This window comes from Pleurodeles waltl, chromosome 12 (assembly GCF_031143425.1).
Source record: "Pleurodeles waltl isolate 20211129_DDA chromosome 12, aPleWal1.hap1.20221129, whole genome shotgun sequence".
NCBI lineage: Eukaryota > Metazoa > Chordata > Amphibia > Caudata > Salamandridae > Pleurodeles > Pleurodeles waltl.
Window position 1 is genome coordinate 516,872,960 of NC_090451.1, and position 27,161 is coordinate 516,900,120.

General features: G+C 42.0%; 1 protein-coding gene across 1 annotated transcript in view; it reads left to right on the forward strand.

The window, feature by feature from the left end:
• Positions 1–27,161, forward strand: part of SPMIP8 (sperm microtubule inner protein 8) — a 155,618-nt gene that overhangs the window by 11,232 nt on the left and 117,225 nt on the right. Inside the window, exons 3-4 of the mRNA XM_069217389.1 lie at positions 5,446–5,507; positions 23,887–24,061. Coding sequence (XP_069073490.1) covers positions 5,446–5,507; positions 23,887–24,061 — 237 coding nt within the window. The remainder of the gene's footprint in view (positions 1–5,445; positions 5,508–23,886; positions 24,062–27,161) is intronic.

Sequence of the window (27,161 nt, forward strand, 5' to 3'; positions counted from 1 at the left end):
GGGGAAGACTTGAGTGTGGCTGGGGTCAGAAAAGTGTCCATGGTTGGCTGCAATAAGCCAGGTACTAGTGGTAGTAGCTTTTTCGACACTGATCTGTGCTGCAGAGTCTCAAAGATGACTGACGAGGAGGTAGTTGGCTCCGGAACCTCTATACTCAATTTCTGCGCTCCCCTTAACAGCACCTCGTTAAACGTGGTAATGTCATCCACTGGTGAGATCCTAGCAGGTGGAGAATCTGTTAGGGTGGGGGAGTAACGCCCAACAGATGATCCTGACGACGACCAAGAGGGTGATCTTCTGTGTCGTGATCGTGACCTGGATCTCCTTTGGGAACGAGACCTGCTGCGAGAGGCTGTAACAGAGCGCCCAGGCCTCGCAGTCGGCTGACGAGGAGCAGAACGAGCCCGTCCTGCCCGCGCTGTCGGCGATGGTGTTCTCGGGAGAGAGGCAGTAGGAGAGTACATTCGAGAGTATTGTGAATCCGGGAAGGCCGCTGGTCTATTCAGGCTCTCCAACCATCTAGGTGATAAATTGATGGGAGAAACATGCCCCGATGATGCCGCTCTCGAATGAGATGAGTCGCTCCGTATGGAGACCACTGGAGATGGTGCCTTATCTGCTGGAGCACGATGCTCTACTCCCTGCGAGACAGGTAAAACCTGTGTTGACGTAGACGGCTGTGCCGACGTCGAAGGGCACACTGGTTGGTCTGGCCTCGACGCTGAATGCCTCGACGCTGAATGCCTCGACGTAGAGTGTCTCGACGTCGAGCGGCGATCTCTGGACCTTGACCTACTCGCCGTTGTGTGCCTTGACGTGGAGCGGCGAGTGGCCGACGGCGGATGTCGCTCATGCCGTCGTGGCGATTTCGACGTCGTGTCTCTTGACGTCAAGGGGCGTGAAGTCTTCGGCGGCGAACGGGCGCGCCGGTGATGGCTCGACGTCGATCAGTGGGCTGCCGTCGACGGAGATATGCCCCTGCGATGACCATGTTCCTTCGCCGTATCTTTCGACGTAGGGGGGGTCGCCGTCGACGGCGATCTATGCCGGTGAGACGGTGTCAGCGTCGACGGTGAACAAACAGGTACTTTCCTACCTGTTGACGTCGACCTGGCCATTCTCTCCTGAGAATGGCCTGCTGGTTGCCTGGGAAGTGAAGAGGACGATGTCTTTTGCCTCTCATGAAGCCCATGTAGCCTGATCTTCTCTCTGTCCTTCAGAGTCCTCTTTGACATATTCTTGCAGGGCTTGCAAGTGTCAGGGCAGTGACTCTGAGGCAGGCACACAATACAAAGAGAGTGTGGGTCTGACTGGGCTTTCTTCTTTCCACAAGAAGGGCATTTGACAAAAAGTGAAGGCATTTTTCTGTCAGGAAAAAACTGCCAAACTCAGACAAAGATGTTATCTGTCGAGTGAAACAGGAAAAACGCTGTTTTAAAGGATTTTTCTGAGAAAAACTCAGAAAAACAGAGAGCTCAAGGCTCCAGGATCCTCTCAGAAGAAGCCGGAAAAAAGAACTGACCTAACTGTGAACCAACTGTCAACTTTCCTTCACCCCTGAGGCATGGTGGGATACTGGAGGTGCTCAGGGTCTTAAAGGCACGGTGCCAAAGTTTTTATGGTTCTTCTGTGTTAACCTGCATGCAGCCTATTGGCTAAGAATGCTCCATTGTTTTTCAATGTAGTTTTTCTCTTTTTTCTCTAGATATTGCTGCTGCTTATTTCCCTAAGCCCAGTTTTGGGGGCTTGGGTGGATATTTATTCTCTTTTGTAAATTTATAATGTTTAAAAAAAAAAAAAAAAATCCATAGAAATAAAGCATTTTAGCTTGTTTATGATTATAGTCTGCATTGCTGTTTTACACATGTATATATGAATTTAGTTTGAAAGATATGTCTACTAAAAATGCTATATATATTTTTTCGTGCATATTTCATACTTTATATGTGTGTATTTTATACATGCTCCAGGGTCCCCGCACAAGGGCAGGAATATTCAATGTTTATGACTATTGATGAGGATCCCCTGGAAGAGAACTGTTTTACAAAAGTAAATATTAAAATTAATAAATTAAAAATAATAAAGCACATTCAAATAAAGAAGCAACAATGCAAATGTGAAAACTTTTTCTATATGATAACTTGGTGTATACTTGTTTTTGCATTTATGTGTATTATTTTTTAGGTTCAAATCATAGCAGTCACAGCAAATGCTTAGATTGGGGGTCCCTAGCTTCAGTAAATGACTCAGTGGGGGTCCTCAGATTCTAATAATATTTTAAGTGGTGGTCCACAGAAGTCAAAAGGTTAAGAACCGCTTTTTTGTAGCTGTCGGGTAAGCCAGCACCTACAGCCTATGGTCTCAATCCTGTAACCAATATGTGCATATTGAATATATTGACACTTTGAGAACTGTACTTCACATGTCCTTTTCACTCCCTTGTTTTGCCGGCCATAATTTTAGGTTTACATCGCAACCATTCACTACAGTTCATAAACACACGACATACAGTTTTAAAATAGAAAACATCTACAGAGCAGAGAACATCTCTCCTTTATCTTAAATCTCACCGGAAGCTATTATTAAACATTTATCACCTTGCTTTGTCTAGTATGTATGGCAACTCTGTCCTACCAAAAGAGCACTCCAGTTAATCGTCAGGGTGAAAAGCAGAGAAAAGAAGCACAAAGTGTAATCAACCGACGTCAAAGTCATTGACCTTTATGACCCACTTAACATATTTGCAGTGTGATGATACAAAATATAGAATGTATGACCTATCGCTGGCCTTCACATGAGAAGGGTTCAGTCCATAACCTACGGGAGATCAGTGGGAAAAATAGAGGGTACCAGGGTAGAACTCTATTTCGAGCCACCACACTGCCACTTCACTGATGCAAGGAATGCTTTGGTGGCCTCAGTATCTGAGAACACAGACACCTTGCCTCCATCACAAACCCTCAAGGAAACCAGGAACCTCAACACGGCTGCAATCCAGAGAGAGAAACCACTTCTTGACAGTCTGAAGTGCTTGCTGATGGCCAAACTCATTCGGCAAAATATTTTTTCTGAAGCCGCCCAGTATGACGACCCTCTTCTTCGCCACAAATTTAGTGGTCAGCCACTTTAATCTACTATCTCCCAGTTCCATCAAAAGTGCTGCAGTGGCCGAATTCTTACTCAAAATCAGGCGCACCCGGTTCTCACCAAGAATTACCAACATCACAAATTGCTGAACCTCCGCCTTCATATCACTGCCTTCGGAAAGAACTGAGACACTAAGGTGACTCTCGTCTCATTTTTAAAAAAATCCAGTTTGTTCTTCAGATTTGTCAATGACATGAACATACAGCCTTGGAATTTCTGTGACGTCTATACAGCTTTTTGTGAATTTAGGACGCTGCACTCCATATCTGGTAATCTACTGAAAAGCACCCAAATCCTCCTCTGTAGCAGTCACACTGCTTTTAATGTTGTGAAATGACTGCTGTGACTGAATTCGCTGTTTGGATCACCTACAAGACCTGTAAAGTCTCCACCTGTAAGTTATGCGCCCCGTCCCTGGTTGATCATAAATTGCACCCCAGGAGCATGAGGCAGCAGACTAATAGGAAGAAAATCTTCCTTGATTGCTAGGGTTTTTGTTCTAAATTATTTTTTAGTTTGAGCCCCATGGCCTCCCCAAATCATGCTGAGCAGTGAGATCTTCTGCAGGTATCCCAGTATCTATTTTTGCTGAAAGGATCTCCTCTGGCTCCTGGGGCAGCAAATACCCCCTACAGTTCACCGCAATAACATATGGCAGATCACACCCTCTAGCCATGTCTTGGGCCTCATATTTCTCTACCACTGTGTGGCAACTGTTGGGCCCAAGGCTGCCTAGATACCCGTTTGGGTGATGCAGGTCCAGTGCTTCGACCTTCCTCCATTCCCTATCCTGCATCAGGTCACCAACTGCAGAGAGTAGTCAGAGGCCAGACCTATGCCTGACCCTCAGCCATATGCAGCCATCTGCAAGCTCCAACCTCTATTATAGCTTTAAAAGAATACATTATTTTGAGCGGTCTTGAAACCTTTTTGATTCGCAGGTGTAAAATATTTTTAGTGTGATTGCTCTAGAGATAAGTCCTTGGTTTAAATTTATCCTTAGGGATACTTTGGCTTTCTACTGTTTTACTGACCTGGGGCAAGGGTCTCTTGATGAGTCTGGATGTGTGCGAGTATTAGTAAGGTCCCATCTGCCAGCAACTAGAGTTGATCTCCAAGGGTTCTTTAATCTGATGAGTTGATTGAAATTGTGCCTGTTGCTAGCAGGAGAGAGCACCCTTTGACTCTTGTGAGGCTGAAAGGCCGGTAATGAGGGAATGATTTATTTATGGTGATAGAATCTTTGACTACTGGTTGCTGAAGTCTCCTGGATTTAGATAACCCAACAAAGGCAGCCCTGTCCAATAAGAACCCAGGCTACAACAATCTTTTTTTGAAAAACTGCCACTTGATAGCTATCTCTAGTGGGTATGCGGTGTGGTCATCACAGCCCGCTTTCTCTATCCCGCCATAGGGTGTTTATGATATATACATTTTTCACGGCCTGCTATATTCTTGTTATCATGGCGTGCCACGAGAACTACTTTGGATCACTTTGTAAATAATAGCCCACCTCTTCTATTCCACCATTGGACGCTTATGAGGTACATTGTTCTTGCAGCCCGCTGTATATGGCGAACAATATGCACCAATTGTTTCTTTACGCTGACAACACTGCACAATGATTTGCAGGCCTTGCACAGGAGCGGACCGAAGACAAGTACACAGCAGCTAGGATTATATGTTGTTCAAGCACTTCCCTTTTACATGGGGCGCAACTGTACCCATGTAAGTAGGTTCTATATGATTGCATTGTTGGTGTTTAGCACTTGGGGCTAGATTTTCAGGTGTCCCATTTATTGTTTAGTCCTGGTAAGACCCCATGTTGGTTAGAGGGTCGAAACGTTATCGACTGGGCATTAACAAGCCTAATATTGTGACCCATTTGAATCTAACTGGGTCACGTGCATGGGCATTTATTAATTTGGATTGTTTTGGCCATATTTTTGGTAACCTTTTGTGTTTGCCGTAATGTGTACCTGTTTCTTTTGTTTTTGTGTTTTTATTTTTTAATTTATAGGTTCCATGACTTTTGGGACATTCACAATTATATATGGACCTTGTGCAAATATATTGGTTTGGAAACTGATCACAATTTTTGACTTTATTCATTTTTAATTGAGACTGCCTCTTCTGCTGATCTTTCTCCTGCTTCGAGATTAATGTGATTGTGCCTGATTTTCATTGAATACTCACTTAATAAGAAACAGTGTTTTTAAAAAAAAAAAGATTGCAGTCTCTTGGAAGAACATTCGTATCCACTGTAACCTCCTTGACTTTTATTTCTGTTTCCTGCAGAGGATTTTGAACGCTCGACTTTCACAGTTCTGGATGTTCCCAAACGGCACTTTGCTTCCCTGGTGAGTGACATTTGTTGAACATGAGCATTATTAGCCCTGTAGATCATCCCAGGACACAAGTGAAATATTTATCTTAACTGAATCACTTTGACAGACAGTACAGCTAAACACATCACAACATTCCAATCAATCAATGTGCAATCTAAGAGTTATCTTGGAAGTATAATCTGGAGTTTCAGACTCAGTAAGAGACAAAAGAGTAAAGGAAGCTCAGTATTTGCTCAAAGAAAGGCAGTTCTATTTTATTTTATCATAGGCTGCCCAAAGTATTTTTTTATTTTTATGAGGAAAGGAGAGTTGGTTTGGGAGGAAGAGTGAGAGAATGAAAACCCACTGATATTTTTCATAATATATTAACAGTGGTCAACCAGTCCTTGACATGCTGGTATCCACAAGCAATCGCTTTCCAGAGGAAAATTAACCAATCCTGCTTTTCCACATAGAATTCGTATTTTAAGCTGTTTCAATCAGTTGGCTTCAAAGAGAAACACTAGCAGCAAGGAGTAACTCTACCATGAGTCATTTTCTCTTCAACTAGAATCATTTGCACATAGTAGCTCTTAAATAATTGTTTTTCTACCAATTTGCTTATTTAACCCTACCACGTTTATACAATAGCCTCTGCTTACTTCACATTCAAGTTCACAACCCATCAGGTCTTATTACTATTACCTGCTCATGGGAGTAGCCACACTCCCAGGTTCCATTTTTTATAAAATCAACACAACCGTTTATTTTGGTTAAAAAAACTATAAAACATTAATTTAGGGGTAATTTCAAAACCTGCATTAAGTAGTACATAAAGTAGTATTACAGTTTACTACTCTTGCACACAAAAAATTCTCTTCCTAAACCTACAGACCTCCACCCCCTTCCCTTATCCTTTCTGTGCAGATGTCTCCACCAAAGTGGCAGACGTATCCTCACACTTAAGTATACATTTTAGTAGTAAATTTGGGAGGGACACAGGAGAGTGGCTGGAAAATGGGGAATACTTACTAGTACATTGGTGAGGTTTAGAGAAAATTAAAGACTGGTTTAAGGAGTGACATGCTAATACAAATACACACCTCCAAAGAGTAAAAACATTATTCACAAACTACACTTCTAAAGTTACTACAGTCCTAGATATGATAACACAAATGTCCTTATATTCTAGATTAGCTTTAGAGAATGTCAAGCACCACAAAGGGCCATTCACAGTTACTGCAACATACTGATATGTTATGCGTATTTGTAAAGCACACAATCACCAATGAAGGTATCCTCAGGTGCAGGTATGTGTGCCTAGCCCTGCCAATGTTAAGTTGGTTAACTGAGAAGGCAGGTCTTCAGCTTCTTGCAGAATCAAGAAGAGAGGAGAAGTGTCTGATGTGGAGTGGGAAGCTGTTCTCTGCTTTAGGAGCAATGTGAGAGAATGTTAACCTCCTGATCTTGTTCTGAGTATGTGTGCAATTAATAGTCCTGGGAAGCGAGGTGTCTGTGTAGTGGGTAGAAGGAAATGTGATGACTTGAATGTGTGTGAAAGGAGTTTAAAATTAGCACGTTTCTATATAGGAAGTCAGTGGAGCACCCTGTGGTGTGCAGGTTTGTGTGGAAGGTAGTGGATGAATTTGCCTGCTGACTTATGGATAGTTTGTGGTCTACTAGCCAATCGCTTGTTTACCTTTGCGTAGAGGGTCTTGTCTGAGATGGAGAGTATGAGTTGAATGTCGTCAGCATAGGAGAAGATGTTGATGTCATGTGTGGGTTCACCAATAACGTACTCCCTCCCGTTCTTTTAACGGTGAGGTTGAGTCCGCCCAGGTGGTACTATCCTACCTGGGTGGAGCTAGGTGGTCAAATGATGAAGCATGACACTATATAGTGTGTGAGACCACCGAGTCCGTAAAAGGAAATCCCCCCTTCCCGCACTCACCCTACCCAGCACCCACATTACGCATTTTCTACACCCAGCTAGGTCTAGGAGCCCCCGGATAATCTCTCGTGATTAGAGCTCCACATTATTGGTGAACCCCATACCGTTTGTGGTAACTTGAATACGAATTAAGTCTATGAGGTATGTTGCCCCCATTTCTATATGGCATACCAATGTTGAGGTAGATTTTGGAACACTTAAAATAGACTTTAAAAAATCGTTTTCGACTAGCTGTAAGATGTTACAGTTCCTATATCCCCAGAGTCCTGCCCCATACAATGCAACAGAAACACATTTTACATTGTACAATGTCATCATGTCCTTAGGGGTCGCTCTACCAACCTTTTTAGAAAAGTTTTTTATAGCCATAATAGTTTTTGTAAATAACAGTTTCCTCAATTTTATGGCTTGTGACCATATGCCTTCATTATCAAACATGATGCCTAAGTATGAAAAGGTTCCTGTGCCATCTAATTTCGTGCCTTTTAGCATGATCTGGGGTTTCTTTGTAGAGTTCCTACCACATATCATTGAGAAGGTTTTAGAATGGTTGATTCTAAGACCTAAGGCTTCCATATACTTATCAGAAGTTGTTAGTAGCCGCTGCAAGGCTACTGGAGTGTGGGCCATCAGAACAGCGTCATCCGCATACAAGAGTGCTGGGATCTTTCGAGAACCAACTTGTGGGAGATCACTGCAAACGTCAGATAACACCCCCTCTAGATTGTTAATATATAAAGCAAACAATAAGGGAGCTAGTACACAGCCTTGACCTACCCCCAGCTCAATGGGAAAAGCTGAGGTACATTCCCCCTGAGGCCCATAACGCACCTTGGCATTAGCTCCGGCATATAGTACCCTAATGAAATGAACTATAGTTGTATCAACCCCCATGTCCAATAAGATAGGCCGTAATTTGCTGTGAACCATGCAGTCAAATGCTGAAGTCAAGTCATCAAACACTAGGTATAAGGCTCCTGCCTTGGCCCTTGTAAGTTTGCCAAGTATGATATCTAAGTTCAAAGCCGGCTCCATGGTCCCTATCCCAGCCCTAAAGCCATATTGCAAGTCCGAAAGGATGTGATTTTCTTCCGTCCAATCTCGTAACCTATTTAAAACAATTCGTCTAGCAATCTTTGCAAGAGTATCAAGCAGGGAGATTGGGCGGTAACATGCATGGTTTTGACGATCTTCCTTTTTAAAGATTGGAACAATAATGGACTCGGCCCAGGACGGGGTAAAGGCTGTGGCACAGCAGGCACGTAAAACCTGTGTTAGTAATGGGCCCCATAGTGAAACATTAGACTTGTAAATATCAATTGGGACTCCATCTGGGCCTGGTGCTTTCCCGCTTTTACTAGCGTTAATAGCGTCAGTGACATCTTTTAAACGAAATGGTGGAGTGATGGGATGGGAATCTAGTTTCAGAGGATTTGATCCCAGGGCCAAATTTTTTGCGGAGTAAATACTGGAAAAAAAAAGTGACCCAATACTATTCCATGATGGCTATTTCAATTGTTGGTGACATACCATCACATAGGAGAGGAGAGTTCACAATTTTCCAGAATTTGACATTGTCATTCTGAAGACTTGCTTCATGAAGAGAATGCCATGCCTCATTTTTTAGGTTCCGTTTCCTTATTTTTATGGCCTTTTTATACTCCTTCCTCCGAAGACTTATACCATGTTTGTCAGGATTTTGTCTTTGTAAATACTGTTTTAAGTTCTTATGTGCTAGTGTACATTCGCTATCAAACCATCCTTTGACTACATGAGGCCTAGGTTTGCCAAAACTAACTGTAAGGGACTGTTTAATTCCGATGGTGATTGCAATGAAAGCTTTAATACAATCCTGCGGACTGATGTTGAGGTTTCAAACTCGTTGGAAAATTTACTCATTAATTGTTTCATGAAACCCATAGTTTTGATCTGTGACCACCGGATAGTATAGCCATTTCTTGCTCCCAATTCAATGTTCACTACCTCCTCCACTGGTTACTTGTGTTTGGTAGTGGCTTGTGGCAATGCAAGACTTAGACTTTGAGGGTAATGGTCACTGAACATGTCATCTTGAATTTTATACTCAGATACATAAAAAATGAAATTATTGGATAATAATATAAAGTCGATTATTGTGTTGGCGTGTCTGCCATTAAATGTAGGTTTTGACTGTGATTTACTGTGATTTAAACTATTACGCAAGAGGAGATCAAATTTAAATAGTGCTTTATTCAGCAAGTTGTCATAATAATTATGTGTGAAATGGAATGAATCATCATCTCCACCTGTGCCGAAGGAGCAAGATTTCTCAACGGTTTGAGGGCACAAATGTGTATTAAAATCACCCCCCCCACACAATAAAGGTCTCTTTATGCGATGAATTACATGCTTGATCCAGGTCTTCCTGCAACAGCTTGAGTACAGATAGAAATCTTTTTTGAAGAGCATTGTTATAAAAATTAATAATCACCAATTGTGCAATGTTTTTTAGTTCACATGTAATCAATTGATAAAACGTATTGGAAATTAAGCTAACGTCCTTAATTAAACTGAGCTTATTAGAGATAAAAGTGCACAAGCCACCTTTTGCCCTGCCCCGTGAACAAGGAACAGCGGGGATATGAAATGTCCTGAAACCGTTTATGTGAATAGGATCCACAGACCAAGTCTCTTGTAAACACACCCAAGGAAAAGATCGAATATATTCTAGCCAATCCTCATTCTTGATTTTAGAATGCAGGCCCGCCACATTCCAAAATAAAAATGAAAAAACCTCACCCCGAGTATTAGTACCTTGCCCCGCAAGAGGCTGTTTTATTGCTTTATCTTTTGATTGGGCAGGAAGTCCGCTTGTTGGCACTTCATCGTTGACAATTTGTCTCAGTGAAGATTCCATGTTCATCCGTTCATCTCTGATGCTCTCCACCAGACCATCGCCACCCTTCAATAGGTCAGGGACTGGGGTTAACATAATAGACTTAGACCCACCCACTTCCTGATCGAATGGTAGTCAATCGACTCCATCCGAACAAAGAGCATTAAATCTATTCTTAGTAGGGATCGTGTAATATCTCTCAAACCTGCTTATTTGATTTTCAGGATTAGGACCGAAACGATCATGGCCTAAATTACGGGTATAGAAAAAGCCCAAAGGGAGCAGTACAATGCCATGGTCCGTGATCTCCCGCGGGCCTAAGTTTCTCAGAATGTCTTCGACCAATTCTGTAGTTTTAAACGAGAGTACCACACAGTTGCCCCTGAATATTTTGTGGTTCTTGCCCACCCATTTTAGCCTTCTAACCATCTTAATATCCTGAAAGAGAACATCTGTCATGCCAGATTTCATACGAGTTCCTATCCAGTTCAGGGATTTGTTCCTCAACGCTGTCCATGATTCCCTGTAATCCCCAGAAAGGGTAGGAACATTTGCAAGGACTATCACCTAGGGAGTTGCCGTAGGAGGAAGATCTAATATATCTCTTGATGTTGACGAAAAATCCCGGGAAAATTTCAAACTATTCGGTGTTTCCCCTCTGTTTATCTTCGCTTTTTGGTATTAGGGACTTCTGGTGCTAACTGGTGGAGTACGTGGGTCTACACATCTTTGGATAGTCTGAGGAATAAGTGATGGCTGTTGGTGCTCTATTAGGGGATTACTGTTTGGATCTGGATCTGGATCGTCACGATGTTGAGTAGTGGCAGCTGTTAAGCTTGAAAACGGTGCCTTCATTAAGTTAAACATTGTCTCCACATTTTTCTCCAATTGGGTTATACCTTTTATCAGTTGGTCAAAAAATGACCTAACTAGATGTTCCAAGGCATTAGTTGACTCTAGGGGACTGATTTTCACTTTCGCTATGGGTTGTTTATTCCTCTGGCCAGGTTTTATGTTCTCACAGACGATTTGTACGTGTTCCGTAGGTTCCCTGAGTGGAGCTTCAGAAGTACCACTTCTGGTCTTATCAAGTGGCTCTTGACTGGAGACTTTATCCTTCCTAGCTAATTTAGGTTTCCTTAAACGTTTAGGAGAAGGTGAGTGATCGTCATCATCTGAAATAAAATCAATTGTGTCTTGGATACATCCATTTATACCTCTAGTTTGGATTCCGCTTGCCGAAAGGTTGGTCGGTTTTGGAGAGATTATTGCTGACGGGGCAAATGAGGGGGGCCCAATATCTTTTCCTCAACATTAGTAATCTGTTTGTCAATTGCCCCCATGGCTCCTGAGATAAATTTTATTATTGATGAATGATCTTTCTGAGAGGTAGTATCTTTTGCACTAGATTGCTTCCTTTTGCCCATTCTTACTAATTATTTAATCCTAAAAGAGGTTTCAGCAGTGATGCTCTAGCAACACTCCTTATTAGTAAAAAAGGAAAAGCTAACACAAATAAGACAATCTCTATTTGACTGTGGCAATACAGATTGAAAATAATATTGTAAAATAAAAATGCCTTCTCACAGTACTAAAAAACTGTTTTGCTGGGTCGTCAAAAAATGCAAAGTTAAAACCCTGCTGCAAGAAGTCAAAAAAATAGAAAGTACCTGCTTGCTTGGAGGCTTAGTGACCCAATCCAGTGATCACAGAGAAAATGTCAGGGGGGTGGCCCAGCCCACCCTTTGCCAGGTGCTGACAGGCGAAGGACGGGCCCGCCCTTGGCCCAGGCGCCACCCGCACGCGTCCCGCAAGGCAGGAGCGCGCCTTTGATTTTAAAGAGCCTTTCCTCTGGCTCGGCAGCAGCAGGAATCAATTAGCGCGACCAGCGAAGCGAGTACGCTACACAGTTCTTTGAAGAAGGGCTCCTCCCTGCCCCAGGCTTCACAGACCAGCGTGTCCCGCGAGTCGGGAGCGCTCCTTTGATTTTAAAAGGCCTTTCCTCTGGCCCAGCAGCAGGAGGAATCAATTAGTGCAACCCGCGAAGCGGGCGCTACACAGTTCTTTGAAGAAGGGCTCCTCCCTGCCCCAGGCTTCAAAAACCAGCTCGTCCCGTGAGGTGGGAGCGCTCCTTTGATTTTAAAGGGCCTTTCCTCTGGCCCGGCAGCAGCAGGAATCAATTAGCGCGACCCACGAAGCGGGTGCGCTACACAGTTCTTTGAAGAAGGGCTCCTCCCTGCCCCAGGCTTCACAAACCAGCGCAACCTGTAAGTCAATCATGGCCATCTTGCTTTTGGAAACAGCCATTAAGGAAACAGGTTCTAAAAAGGCGGCAGCAGGGGATTAGTTTGTCAGGCTCCTGGGTAGAATTGATCTGCAGGGCTTTGGAGCAGCTCTTACATCGAGGTTGGCGACCAATGGGGGCAGACCTGCCAGTTGGAACTTCTGGGGACTTGAGTAAGAGTGCTCTGTCACCTCTAGGTTCACCTGCCTAAGATGGAGCAGCGGCAGCCACCTTTCCTCCAATAACTAAAACTTGATTGAGATGGTGCCTTAGCAAAGTGGCCCAGCTCCTTAAAAGGGAAGCTGCTGCCAAGAACATTGAGAAGATGACCACAATGAAGGACAGCCTGGAAGAACTGAAAAGCAGCATGGCCCAAATGGAGGCCAAAGTGGGTGGGCTAGAGAACGACTGAAGAAGCCGGAGGGCAGGGTGGAATAGCAGGATGGGACCCTCCAGCAGCAGAGCACATTCAGCGAGTGCGCTATGCCACTAATGACACTACAGCAGTGAAATGAAGAGGTACTAGATAATACAGCCGATCTTTAAATCTGATGATCTTTGCTGTGCTGTCCCAACCCAAATATAAAGAAATCAGGAGCCTGCTGTTGCAAAATCAGAGGTTCACAAAGCACTTTTCCTTTGGAGTCATCAATTCGAAACTTTGGTTTGACTAAACCCAATTTACAAAAAACAATCCATATGTTATTGATCATGCCTACTGGTCCCTGAGGCTTTCTGGCCAGTAATCAACTCACACTATAGGCCTTTTTTAGAAACTAGGATTATCTCTGCACCAAGCTAAGTGCAAGGAATAGATGCTTGTTTAGCTGTAGCTGTAAGTAACACTTTGATGTACAGAGTACATATCCTCATCCCAGAGCTAAATACATCAGATGGAATTTTACCTAAGCCTTTCGCTTTTCCAGTTTTCAAGCCCATGAAGGAATTTTTGACATCTTCTAATGTAAAATAATCATAAGTGTCATCAGGCGTTTGCTGAGCATACACACTGTCACTTTCATTACTCAGCTCCTGATTACCTAGTTTGCTATTAATACAAAATGAAAAGAAGGGCAGGGTTTAAGGCATATTCTCGTTTACTGGAAAACGCTAAATGTCTATGAGAAATGATACCAAAACCCACACACATCTTTATTCTTGGTCACAGTCATTAGTTCACACCACTGTTTTAATTCCCATCATTTCCTTTCGAAATATGTTTCTAAGATTTGTATGTGGAATTATTTTCAGATATTTCTCTATTCCTCAGAGCAGGTAATAGGTTTCGGTTTGCTTTCTTGCAATTTTCATCATGCCAGGGGTTGCACTTTGTTGGTAGAGTCTATTAATGCTTTATAATGTGGGTTAAAAATGAATAATTGCATTAAACAGTTCAGTGTGGGTCCTTAATCGCGAGCAATCATTAACTGTGGTAAAGCAGTCTATGTGAGGTACAGCTGTGTTGTAAATTAGGAGTAAAGAATCCACATTTATGACTCAGTCGACTTCACATAACTGTAATCATTTGCTAAGCAGAAACTAGTCGTATTATGGTCAGGCAAAACCTGCAAAAGATGCAAAATTCAGATTACTCAAAATGTGTGACATTTTCTGAAATTTTAAATTATGCAATTTGTGTAATTTTCAGTTATGGTAGAGTGGATCATATGAAAATGTCTAGCTCGGGGGAACAATGCCCTATTGTGTCTTGCATGACTTTTTTATGCACGGTATTCCTTGTGTGAAATTTTCCCTCATGATCTGGCAAAGCAAGTTTCTTGTAATTTTCTTGACATCTGGTGCAAAAAGCGTGATTTCATAAAACCCTATCGCTGTGGGAGTCAATATAGTTCCTCAGTGCTGGGGTGAGACGGTTGAAATTCTTCAGGCTTCGTATGAAAAGAGCTGCAGTTTGTAAGATGGTTTTCAAAGAATCAGTGTTGTGTCAGACAGACCACTGAGCAGAGCACTGACACGATGCTGGTGGGGGAACGTGCTAGGCGGTTGCACTGATGTTTTAAAGTCAGTTATGGATTGGTAGGATTTTACTTTTTTGAAGAGGGAGAGCAGGTTTCTTAGTTTTCTTTGTGACCAGCTCTTGATCTCTGCCTGCACCCGAGGAGATATAGCCTTCTAGGATGCAGACCCATGGGTGAAACTAATTGGCTGAATTTGGACAATTTTTCAATATTTCGAGGAAAGAGGTATCAACCTTTAAGTCTTGTCCATGTGAGATTTGTTATTTCTGAGATTGCATGTTGCCATTGTTTACTACTGGACTGGAACAGTGATGTAATCTGCTGATTTCTGATTTGCGGTTTTCAGTTGTCATTAATGAAAACACTTTAGTCATATATCTGATTTTCTGCCCCTTGTTGAAAATTGGAGATTTTTTTTTATGTTCTTACATATTTCTGAATATATTTATAAGAGTTTATAATAGCGTTTAGATTTCTAGTTCGTGGTTGTGTCGCACATACAGCTGTCCTCTTTTTCATCAGTTTGGTTTCTGTGGGAAACGCATAAAGTAATAATTGAAACAAAGTGTTCTTGAGCTCTTTTGACATAATACATATGACCGAAGATATAGTAAACCTCTCCTGAAAGTGAATCCTTTTTCGGTCTGAAGTGGTCCTCCAAAATCCGCCTTCTTATTGCCACCCAAATTCCAGTCTTGTGAGCTTAGAGTCTGATATGCCAGAGCTATCCCAGAGGGGTTAGTAATGCCAAGAGTGCTTGTAGTCCGAGTAAGACCTAATTAGTACGAGCTATTAGGCCTGGGTCAGCGGTTTAAATGAGCTCTGACTGCCAAAACACGAGCTAAGCCAGTGCTGTTGCACTTTGCAAATCATAAACATCCAACACAACCATTTAAAATATTCAAATATACAGTACCCTAAGCAGCCAAAGGAGACAGAAAGGCAGCATGGCCATGGTCGGATCTCAATTATTCAAATCATTCCTCAGAAAAACTCAAGTTCTTTTTAATATGTCCATTACTGGGTTCCTTGTAATGAGGGCCAATGCATAGAATGTAATAAATAGGCCATCGTGCGAACCAGAATTCTGTACGAAAAAATCACAATCCAATGAGAACTAGGTGAAAGGTAACTGCATTTTATTGCAACAACTAAGACAAACACAACATGTATTAAATAAGCAACAAATTAGTTGAAATGCACAACTGTAATTCTTTCACAGACAACCACTCCGCTTATACTGATGCAAGTAGCAAAGTCAGTAAGACTTTAGGTCAAAACTTTAGGTTTTGCAAGTCTAAGTCAGACGAGTGCATGTTTCCAGTCCCGTGATTTGTCTGTTTCTACCGGCTAACTCAGATCCGGGCTTCTTCATTTGCGGATCCATCAGACGATCAATCTGCACGTGATTGTTCATTTTACTGAGCACAGCTCATAGCTATTCCAATGGCCACTGAAAATCAGGATTCCACGACTACACCTTACCCCGCATAAATATGAACTTGCCAACTTCATCAAATTTTTCCCACCAGCATACTTCATCCGTTCAACCTCTCCGTGCTTCTGCTTCATTGCTTCTCCATTTGATCACTCTTACGTGCTCACCTTTCCCTCCTCATTGTCGCCACCCCACCTGCTCTTTCCCTCCTTTGTCCACTCTTTCCTTCCCTTTTCCTCCGGTTTCCTCCAATTTTCCTTCTATCTTCTTCCACCTGTCTCTTTCACTCTCTACCTCGTAGCCTTTCTCCTCTGCCATTTACGTTCTATTGCTTATCATATTAGGCCTAGCTAACTACTGTGCAATGTGTAAGGTAAAACAGCGCGACAATGTTATTAAAGAGAGAGGAATGTCTGTAAATCTCTTTTTAAAAAAAGCAGTTATATTTTATATTGCCTGCAGTATCGAAATGGGACAGTAAGTGGCGGTATATCTCTATCGACCCCAATGAACTAGACCGAGGACATGATTTAGGGCCTAATTACGACTTTGGCAGTCCCGCCACGGGACTACCAAAGCCACAGAGAGGACTCTGACACTGCCATGGCGGTGCCACCCCTCACTCCCACTCAAGCTTATTACAGTGCTCCTGCCCGGCTGATTGGCGGGAACAATGTAATACACATTCCCGTCGGGCCAGTATCCTAGCACTCCAGAACCCTCAGAATGCGCACTATCTGCAAAGCAGACAGTGCACATTCCGGCGGTGCTTGGCAGGGGGGCCTCTGAATGGCCCATGCCATAGGCATGGTCAGTGCATGGGCCCCCCTATACTCGCAGAGTCCCTGTCATGGAAAGGCTGGTGGAAAGTGGGGTTGTAATCAACTGGGCAGTGATGAGTTCAGCACCACCGTGGCTAGTTACAACTGTGGCCGCCAACACCATGTCGGGAACCATGTCCCCTTGCGGGGATGGCGGTCCCCTGGTGTGTCCGCCCACCAGGGTTGTAATGTGGCAGTCAGACTGCCACAGTTGTGGCTGTCTGACGTCTCTGCGAGGCTGGCTGTCCTTGTAATGAGGCCCTTAGGCTTCAGTGGATGGGATGCGCCATCAAAAACGTGACAGCCACCCTATTACAAGTACATTATATCCTATGGCATTTGTCACAGATTGTCTCTACCACTGTAGTCTAATCTGGCCACAGATTGTCAATCGGAACCATCATGCCACTGAGCTTGAAGAACCAGCCACTTGTAGCCACTATTTAATATTTATTACATACTTGGGGTTTTCTGTAGAACAACCATGGCCCAAGGGCACTGGAGCGCATTCCAAGACGACATGGATATTAGGATAACAGTTCGGGCAAGATAAACAAATAAGCAAATAGGGCAGGACAGCAAACCAAGTTAGATTAGAAATTAGGCAGCTTCCTAGGGAGAGGAAAAAAATAAGTTACCATGGCCTTAGTCAGATTGTCTTTCAAATGGTCAGAGCTTGTGAGGATTAGACAAAACGTTTTTCAAACAGGAGAATTTTGGCTTCCTTTTGAACTCGTGGTCGAGTTCTGAAACCTTCTTGCACTAACAGAGAAGGCCTGTTTCATGTAACGTTCATACTTGAATGCAGGAGGCTTCTGGGGAGGGATTCAGCATTCCTCCATCCCCACTGGGCACCAGCGCTTTTCAGTTGTCAGTCACATAGGAGGAGGGAAATATTTGTGACCAGCTTTAGGAGTGATACAGGTAGTCTTGAATTTAGTTCCAGTTTCAATATGGGAGCCATTTAGGAGTTAGAATAGGGGTTATGGGATTATATTTTTCATGGCTTGTGACAAAATGTGTCACCGTATACAGCACCTCAGGGTGCTGAGGAGGGTGTAGCAAAAATATATTTGGTACAACAGGGGAGTAAATTCCCATAGTCCAGTCTGGGAAGGACGTATAGCCTGGACCAGCACCAAGTCTTAAGTCTCAATCTGAAATAAACTGTCTAATGCCCTAGAGGAGTCTCGGTTGCTCATGAGTGCATTTAGACATGGCAAAGATTTGCCTATTAAGGTTAAGCTGGGTACTGAAGATAAAGCCTAGAAATTTGGAGCTCTTCTCAATAGCTGATTTACTTTAGGGAGGGAGGGGAAGAATCCATCCACTCTTGAACAGGAAGACCGGAAGTTTAGGTAAAAGGAGCACAAATTCTATTTTGGATAGGTTGAGTTTTAGATGGTAGAGCAAAATCCTCGCCTGAATTTGTGGTCAAGGCGTTGGAGAGCACGCAGACGTACTTTGGGGAAGAACTTTAGACAGATCTGGATATCATCTGCTGCTCTCCAAGTGGTTCAAGGAAATATGAGTTGTTAGAACAAGAACTCAACATTTATAATGCATGTGTTTACTACAGATGTTTTTACAATACGTTGTCATTTACAATGCGTTTTACAATGTGGTATTTTACAACACATTGTGTGTTGTAGGAACTGATATTATATGGTCCCCTGGGGAGCGGGCTATTAACGTTTTTAACCCATTTGAACACCTAACTATAATGTCACAATAACCTCTTTTTTCACTTATAATAAAAAAAATATATATATATTTATATATTTCATGGATAAGCTATAGTTAGTAAAACTTATTTTTTTTGTAAACAAAACCAACTTAAACTACACACATTAGAAATTTTAAAGTTATAGCTAAAACTGACAGTTATAATTTGTGGCCCAGTTTAAACGTACTATACCTCGCGCACCTCCGTACACAGTGTTGTCAACTCACTAGCGACACTACATTAACTATAACACACCTTCCAAATGCACTGCTTATTACTTTTCATATTGCATCACTTATAGCATGTTAAATAATAGTATTCATAACAAGACTCATGACATCTCAAATTACATTCAGAATAGTGTGCATGTTAGAGAGCACAGTTATATCCCCCATTTTTCTTTGCACCTCTTCACTAATCACTACAAAACTTTGCATCATCAGCCAATTTAGAAAAAGGAATAGGCCTGCAAAGTTTTGTGGAAATACGTCAAATGGAGGCTAAGTTATTACCAATCAAAAATCAGAGGAATTCCCTTCTCTCTGAATCCTGACTATAACTACAGAGTGGCTATTGCCACTGTAATATATAAATATATACACATACACTCACGAGCCTCAGAGCAGTGTAGCATGTGTACCCATCATGGGGATGATACAATGAAGATCTCTACACCGGTTCTCTGAGTGAGCATGTCTTTCCAGGTTATATATATATGTATACCTGGGTAGTAACAGTTAGGATTACCTTTCCATAGGAAATTACTTGTTTGATTTGTTAATAAATTTGGCGCCATTTGACGAATCCTCACAAAACTTTCTAAAACAGTGCTCTTTTTTACTCAGCTCCTTCATGTTAAGGAGTGATCTGTTAATCGGGGTGAGAGAAAAAGAACCCAATTATACTACATTTGGCAGGAGGCTACAACATGTATTATATATAAATATATACATATATATATTTTTTTTTTGACGAGAGAGAGATTATTCTTTTTGGGGGTAAAGTCACCATTTTGCTCTGGAGGGAAAAGCCCTTTAAAAAAAAGTATGTGTGTGTGTGTTAGACCTGACAGCCTTTAGGGTGGTCTTCCCCGAACTTTTTGCCAGCCTCCCTCCCTCCATTTTTCTGATCAAATTTATGCTGGTTTTAGGACTCTGCACACTTTACCACTGCTGACGAATGCTAAAGTTCTTGTGCTCTCTCCCTTAAGTATGGTAATATTGGCTCATACCCAAATGGCGTATTTAATTTACCTACAAATCCCTAGTACAGTGCACTAGATGTGACCAAGGACTGTAAGTTAAATGCTACTAGTGGGCTTGCAGCACTGATTGAGCCACCCACATAAGTAGCCCTTTAACCATGTCTCAGGTCTGCCTTTGCAAGGCCTGTGTGTGCAGTTTCACTGCCACCTCGACTTGGCATTTAAAACTGCTTGCCTAGCCTTCAATTCCCCCTTTTTTACATTTAATTCACCCCTAAGGAGGCCCTAATTAACCCATTGGGCAGGGTGCTATGTAAGTAAAAGGCAGGACATGTACTTATATGTTTTACATGTCCTGGTAGAGAAACCCCCCCAAAGTTGTTTTTCACTACTGTGAAGCCTGCTCCTCTCATAGGCCAGCATTAAAAATTCCCTTATGTGCTTTTAAGTGGCAATTTCAAATCTGGGAGGAATAGACTTTTCATGTTTGATATGTCTGGAATGGTGGTGAGAAATCTGCTTATTGCTGAAGTTGGATTCTACATTTCTACTTTAGAAATGCCACTTTTAGAAAGTAGGCAGTTCTCTGCACTTACTGCTCTCTGTGCCTTACAGCCTGTATCCAATCCACACCTGGTCTGTGCTGGTTGACAGCTCCCCTTGTGCATTCCACCCAGACAGCCATAAACCCAGGACAGACAGCTGCATCTACATTCATCTACATACTGATGGGTCTTCCTGGACAGAAAGGGTGGAGGGGCTCTCGCACTTCAACTGCCAGTGGCCTGCCCTCACACAAAGGATTGATACCCCCCACAGGGCTCCTGGCAGACAGGGCTGGGTTGAAAGGGGAACCTGTGCACTTAAGGTTTTATAAGTTAAAAAAAAACACCTGGTTTAAGAGAAGACTTAACCAAGATCGACTAGTAAGCAAGACTTTTTTTGTAAGATTTGTGCTTATGGAACCAGATATGGTATTCAAGAAGTGGTTAGAGGTTTTAACCTTAATGAGGTATTTAGGAGTTCCGTCTCTAAGACAATGTTAAAATGTGACCAGGAACATTGTGCCTTATGAGCCAGCATGAAATCAGTGATGTTGTTAAGATTTGGGGGAAAGATAGATTTGTAGACCAAAAGTACTCAGATTTGGTTTCTGGCACAGTCGTCGTGGTCTTAGAAAACTTGATGTTAGATTGTATTATCATCCTTGAAGAAGATGGAGGTTGTTTCAGTTCTTTTTCAAGCTTTCACAACCATTTTCTCTCCACATGTAGGTCTTTTGATAACCATGGAAAATATGGCTTTGGCTGACTGAGCTTACTCTAGCAGAGATTGTGTGAAATATCAAAATTTCCAAGTGGCTGCACTAAGTGCTTGTGTAAGAGCAATACCATGATTAACTGTGACTAACTCCTTCCTTATACACAAAATGAAAGATCTGTAACAATTTGAATGATTCCATTACAGAGTAAACTTTAAATCCAGTATTTGCTGTCATTTTTTAGGTATTCTTTCTTCACTCAAATTTGTTCCTGCCATTTAGGATTTTCACAAAGTCTTTGTGTAGATGACTCCCAATAAGACGAGGAGTCTGGTTTAGAAAAAACATTTTCTCTCATTTAATTTGGGTTTCGTACTTTAGGTTTGGTTTATAAGGTTGGTAGTACAAAGAATTGCTAAGGTGGAAAACATTCCTGGAGTTGTTTGCCTTCCCATGCAGAGAGGGATAAGTCTAGAAGATGAAACTGTAAATGAAATAAAACAGTCTTGTCCTCAGTGGCTTAAAACATACATCTTCCCCAGTGATGTAACGGACACATCCACTGCAGTGCATAATTTGTAAGAAAATAAGTGCCAAGGCCCTTGTCAGGAGGCCACTGCAGCTTGCGCCACCCATTGCCCCTGCCAGTGCTGCCAATGACTGTGCCAAAAAAAAAAACTAACCATCACACTCCTACAAGTGTGACAATACATTATTCTAGGCCCCCAAAGCTATACGAATGGCTTGGGTGGCAGGTATTAGTCATTATTAATGTACATTGAATTATTAAAGAACTGTTATTGTGCTCATCTCAAAATTACAGAGTGCCACCATGTGGTAAACTATTATAAGTGCAGGTGTTGACAATTAAGTGCCGGTGACTAGCTCTGGAAACCACCGGCTCAAATTAAGCAATGATTTATTGTCATTCATCTAGCAATTCTTCCTTGGCCCTCTCCTCTATTATACACCATTGTGAGGAACCTGGATACAATCTTTGGCCATCAAACAACAGCTTCAATGAGGTGTTTGAAATACCCTCTACTAAATAAGATAGAAAAATATATGACTATCTCCCCTGAATCTAGCAAATAAAAGACTCCATTATGGCCATAAGCATGCCAAGACTTAACTACTGCAAAACTCTTTACTGAAACATCTCCACAAAAGCAAAACAAAAACAAAAAAAACGAAGCAGTCTATCCCTCACAACAAAAAACAACAGAAATAACTCAAATTCCTATTGTTCTCAAACATCTTAACTGGCTCCCATTCGCAAGACATAAACAATATTAAAATCTTATGCACTGAGCTTTGTGGAAAATGGGTCTGCCTACAGCTCTGATACGCCTAAGAGATCACTACACTCTTCAGATAGTTTCAAAAGAACCAGGCCTCACATTGGAAACTTATCTAATAGCCATCAAGGCACTAACTTATTTGATTATTGGTCAGTGGTGAGCCACACTATGCATTTAACGTAACACTAAACAAATTCCTAAATACATTTAAATAAATCTTGATGCAATACAGCCTGAAGTGCGTCACAGGTACTTTTGAAGGAAATATTGCTATTTCATAGAAATTAGCTGAGCAGATGTCATTAGTAATATACAGTCTGATTTAAGGGATTGTCTTGGAAAGGATTTTCTGGCAGTATTTGAACTGACTTCGGGAGCAGTACTGCTGATTTAATGGGACATACCACTGATTTCATTGACCTCATCTCTGATTTCACATTCAATACTTTGTTCATTTCATTTTCAAGGACACCACCCGAGATGATTTGATTTAGACAATATTAAAATCAGGCTAGAGAGTAGTATATGAACTGATTTCAAGGCCACCCCCAACCAAATGAGGTGTCCCCATTAGTTTTACTCCCATCTCTTTTTCTTTCTAAGCATTAATTTATTTTGCATTTATTAATTTTGTTTTTTGATCTAGCATCAACAAGACCCTGATCACAACTTTACAAGAACTTCCTTTCATTTATACCTTGATAAGGCTCTGACTGCAATACCCGTAGAACTTCTCCAGTTACAGTATTTATTTTTTGATGCACATATGTTCGTTCTTCGGTTTCTCTTGACTGTAGAGCAGAGTTGAAAAGTATGATACTGGAAAATAATGTATCCAACCAGTGCTGTACCCTCAGTTATTCAGGATGAAATCTATCTGAAATAAGGAGGCAAGTGTGATTAGGAATTTGTGAGTTAGACATAGAGATAAAATTCGAACACCAATGTAATGATTTTCTAACCAAAGACTATTGAACCTTGTGATTCCAACAGTGATTACCTTCTGTGCTGATGTGGTGGCAGTAGCAAAGGAAAAACATTGAATTGAAAGAAAGTATTGCCCTGGATGATATCAGTTTTTATTAGTCACATTAGAACACTCAACAATAGCAATAGACAATGGAAAGATGACGAGTCGCACTGTGAGAGGTCTCCCGCTGAGCTTTAACAGGTTGCTGTGTTTTTAGTAGCTTTTGATCCGTTTGACCTAGAAACTAATTTTTTTTTTAATCAAATCTGCAGTTTGCAGCAGATGATGGATTATGTGCATCACATAATTCCAGAGGCCCTGGCCATTGGTGGGTGCATTTAAACCCCACTTTACTTTGTGGAAAGTGTTCCACAAGAAAAAACATTTTAAAACATCTGGCAATATTTGAGTTGCCAATATCTGGAGATGCAAGTAACACTTGGTTTCTGTGGTGACAAAAAGGGACAACCTGCCGTATACACTTTCACTAATCTAATGTCCCTGACCTTCTCTTCTAGATATGAATACATGTATCTCTCCCATGGCCACAGCAATTGGCAACCAATAAGGTGATAGCTTCTGATTTGGCTTTTGCCTTTCAGGAAGCCACAGAGACAGGCCGTCAGTTCTCAAAGAGGTATGGGATGGGAACAATGGCTCCTCTACCGCCCGGCATCACCAGCGAGGAATGGCCCAGCTACACCCAAGCTGCTTCAGACTGGTCTCACTTCATCTCTACGGCAAAAGAATTCACGCTACCCGATCCCAAAAGGAGCGGTAAGAAAATGTGGGACTTATGATAGGATACATGATGCAGAGCACAGTCTTTATTTCATACAGTACAATAGTCGTCCATTAGTATGACGAGGTGAAAATTTAAACTGCCTAAGTATTCTGTGAATTCAGACAGTAGTAAAGGGTCTTCAGGATGTCCTCTTTTCATGCAGAGCAATTAGCAGAGAGGTACAGCGATTGAGTTTTGTTGTATAATGATCACCATAAATTGAATTGTTTTAAAACTCTAATGTACGTTTAGGGAGTGTAAATAGAAGCAATGGAAGGTTTCATATTAAGATAATCTGAAACCGGATTCCTTAGAGCAGAACAAGCTGCCTAAATTTGCCTAAAAGTGCATTTCAAAATTGTTCTTGAACATAAAAGTACAGATGAGGCTTCAAGCACCCAAAAATCGTCCTGGCTTTGCAGACACTACGATGATGGTCTGCTATTTGTAAAGGAATATAAATAAGAATATGGTAAAACAAGATTTTAGGCAGTTACACAATGGCTATGCCACAGTAAAAACAAAGTAAGTGTTTGCCAGGTATAGTAAGGAACGGTAGTTAATCCCACATAACAAATAGGAATATGGCTTTACTTGTTGACCCACCAAATTATAAAATCCAGCTACTCTTTCATGATTTCCACAATGAATATGAATCAGATACGTCTGCATTTAGCAAATGTCAACAGTGATCATTTTCATGTTCGTCATTCTCGTAACCAGACTAGGGTTTACTAATCAGTGGCTCAATGATTTCACTAGAGAGGTTCCTGCAAGCCGTATTGCTTCAGTTTACTTTTCGTCAAGTCCAATTTCATGCAGATCATTCTAAAGCAGGCTAATTTGTAAGCAGCATTATAGGCTCAACTTTATCCTTGTCTACACTTTTAGTGGTCACTAATGACCCTTCTCTAAATGATTATGATACCTTCTTGGCAAAGTTTAAACGTGTTTGTTCGATGTGATGCCAAAGCTTCTGCGGGAGAAGCACTTTGTGATCTCCGGCAAGGCACTATTGACACCCTGACATATAGTACCCATTTCAAGTAAGTAGCTAAAGGGACCATTTAGGTTGAAATGACCAAGATCACACTTCTCAGAAGACGTCTTCAAGAAGGAATCCAGTATGAATTTGCATGTGTGCCTCACCCTGCTTCCTTGACTGAATAGACTGTCTTAATTTTACAAAAAGAGCACAGAATAAACGAAAGAAGTTTAGAAAATAAAAAAGCATGAGCCAATAAAGCATAAGCTCAGACCATCCTGGTCCCCAGTACCCAGGCAGCCAAAATCCCTGATTTTCCTGTCTCTTCACCTGAATTACACCTTTGTAAAAGTGAACTACTAAGAAAAGGTAATATGCTGAAGAACAAGCTTGCATCATCACTTAGGGATCCGTCTGTAGTGTAGTCAGCAGGGACATATTTTCCTTCTTGTTTGGTAAGGCCTGTGAAAACATCTAGAGAATAAATATGTGGGCAAGACTATATCCATTATAATGGTGCTAGTATGTTATTTCTCATTGGTGTGTCTATTGAAATGGATTCTGGGCACGGTCTGCAAGTGCTAGCACTTTAGACTCAGGAGCTCCTGGCATGAATATCAGTCGGGCCTGGGTGAACTAACAGTCTATTCCAACTGTCAGAAGGAAAAAAGCAGGCAGTGGATGGCCTAAACTTAACGTCAGGTCCTGTTTATGTCAAAAAAGACTTCAAGTGTAACATTTTGGGACCACAAGGAAATATTCTGATTTGATGTCATTGGTACACCCAGTCATCCTGTGATTTTTGGACTGCCTTTGTTCATACACCATAACCTAGATATTAATAGGGCGCCTCGGACCATAGTTACTAGTGCCACCTTCTGCCATGAGAATTGTAGGTCCTCGTCTGGTTTATTGGCTCCCTCCTGAATCTATTGAAGAAGATAGCGGAGATGTTGGGCCTGACACCCATGAGCCGACTGAAGATCAGCACCTTAGTTTGAGACGCACAGAAGGTAAAGCTTTCAACAATCTTTCATTTGAAGGTGACAAGGGAACAAGAGGCGTGCTACTATCATGTAGACAACCCCCTTGTGCAAAATATTCAGATAAAAGCTTGGTATTACTGTGTACACTCTTGTGAGGATTAAAATGTTGCAGTCTGAATATTTAATTGCGGGCCTTTCTGATTCTACAATGTGAGTCTTAGAAGCAGTGGCCAGTTCCTACCCAGATACCTTGTCTATTGAAGCTGTACAAGAAGAAAACTATTGCCTAAAAGAGTACTGCCATTTCCAAGAGATCTGAATAGCTAGTCCTGGGACTACCAAGAGCCAAGCCAAAGTTTATTGCCCACTTGTCTTGTGCCTCTGAAAGCCCATCCTGGTTCCAACACCCTTGTAAGAATAAATCAATACTGGTTGTCTTATTACCAAGTTAATTACACCCTAGATTCCCTGATTCTCAGCATTTCAAAACAACTCAAAGCCCCAAACCAGGGAGTGCCTTTTTGGTTTTGGACCAGCAAAGAGGATAGGATCCAGCTACCTTTTAGTTAGACTCCATTCCAAGATGGTCACCAAACGCAGAGACTGCTCTAAGATAGCCACCAAACTTCAACACTGTTTCAATATGTTTCCTTTCTGGTGCTTCCTGTTCATAGCCCAGCTCCTTCATGTTGGGTTGGTGGTTCCTAACCTAACAGTTTTAAAGGGCCTCTATTCAGAGTACCAGTGCACTGCAACTCCTCTGGCTTGCTCCTGCCGTTGATTCTTCACCCCAGCTCCTGTTCCTGTTTTGGCTCATATCCTACTCCAATTTCTGCTTGCTCCAACCTTGCCTGATCCATCTCCAGCTGTGTTCGAGCCCTGCTATATTCAGCTCTGCTTCAGTTTTGGTATTACTCCAGCTCTCATCCAGGCCTTTCAGCCTCAGCTGTGCTCCGGTCCTGGTATTATTCTTGGACTAGAGCAGAGCTCCAGTGTCTTCATCTCTGCTTGAGGCCGGCTAGCTCCAGCTCTGGTCCAGTTGTGACCTTATTTCAGCTCTGCTCCTGCCATGGTGTTACTCCAGCTGTGTTCCAGGCCTTTCCAGCCCTGCAGTGCCTTTCG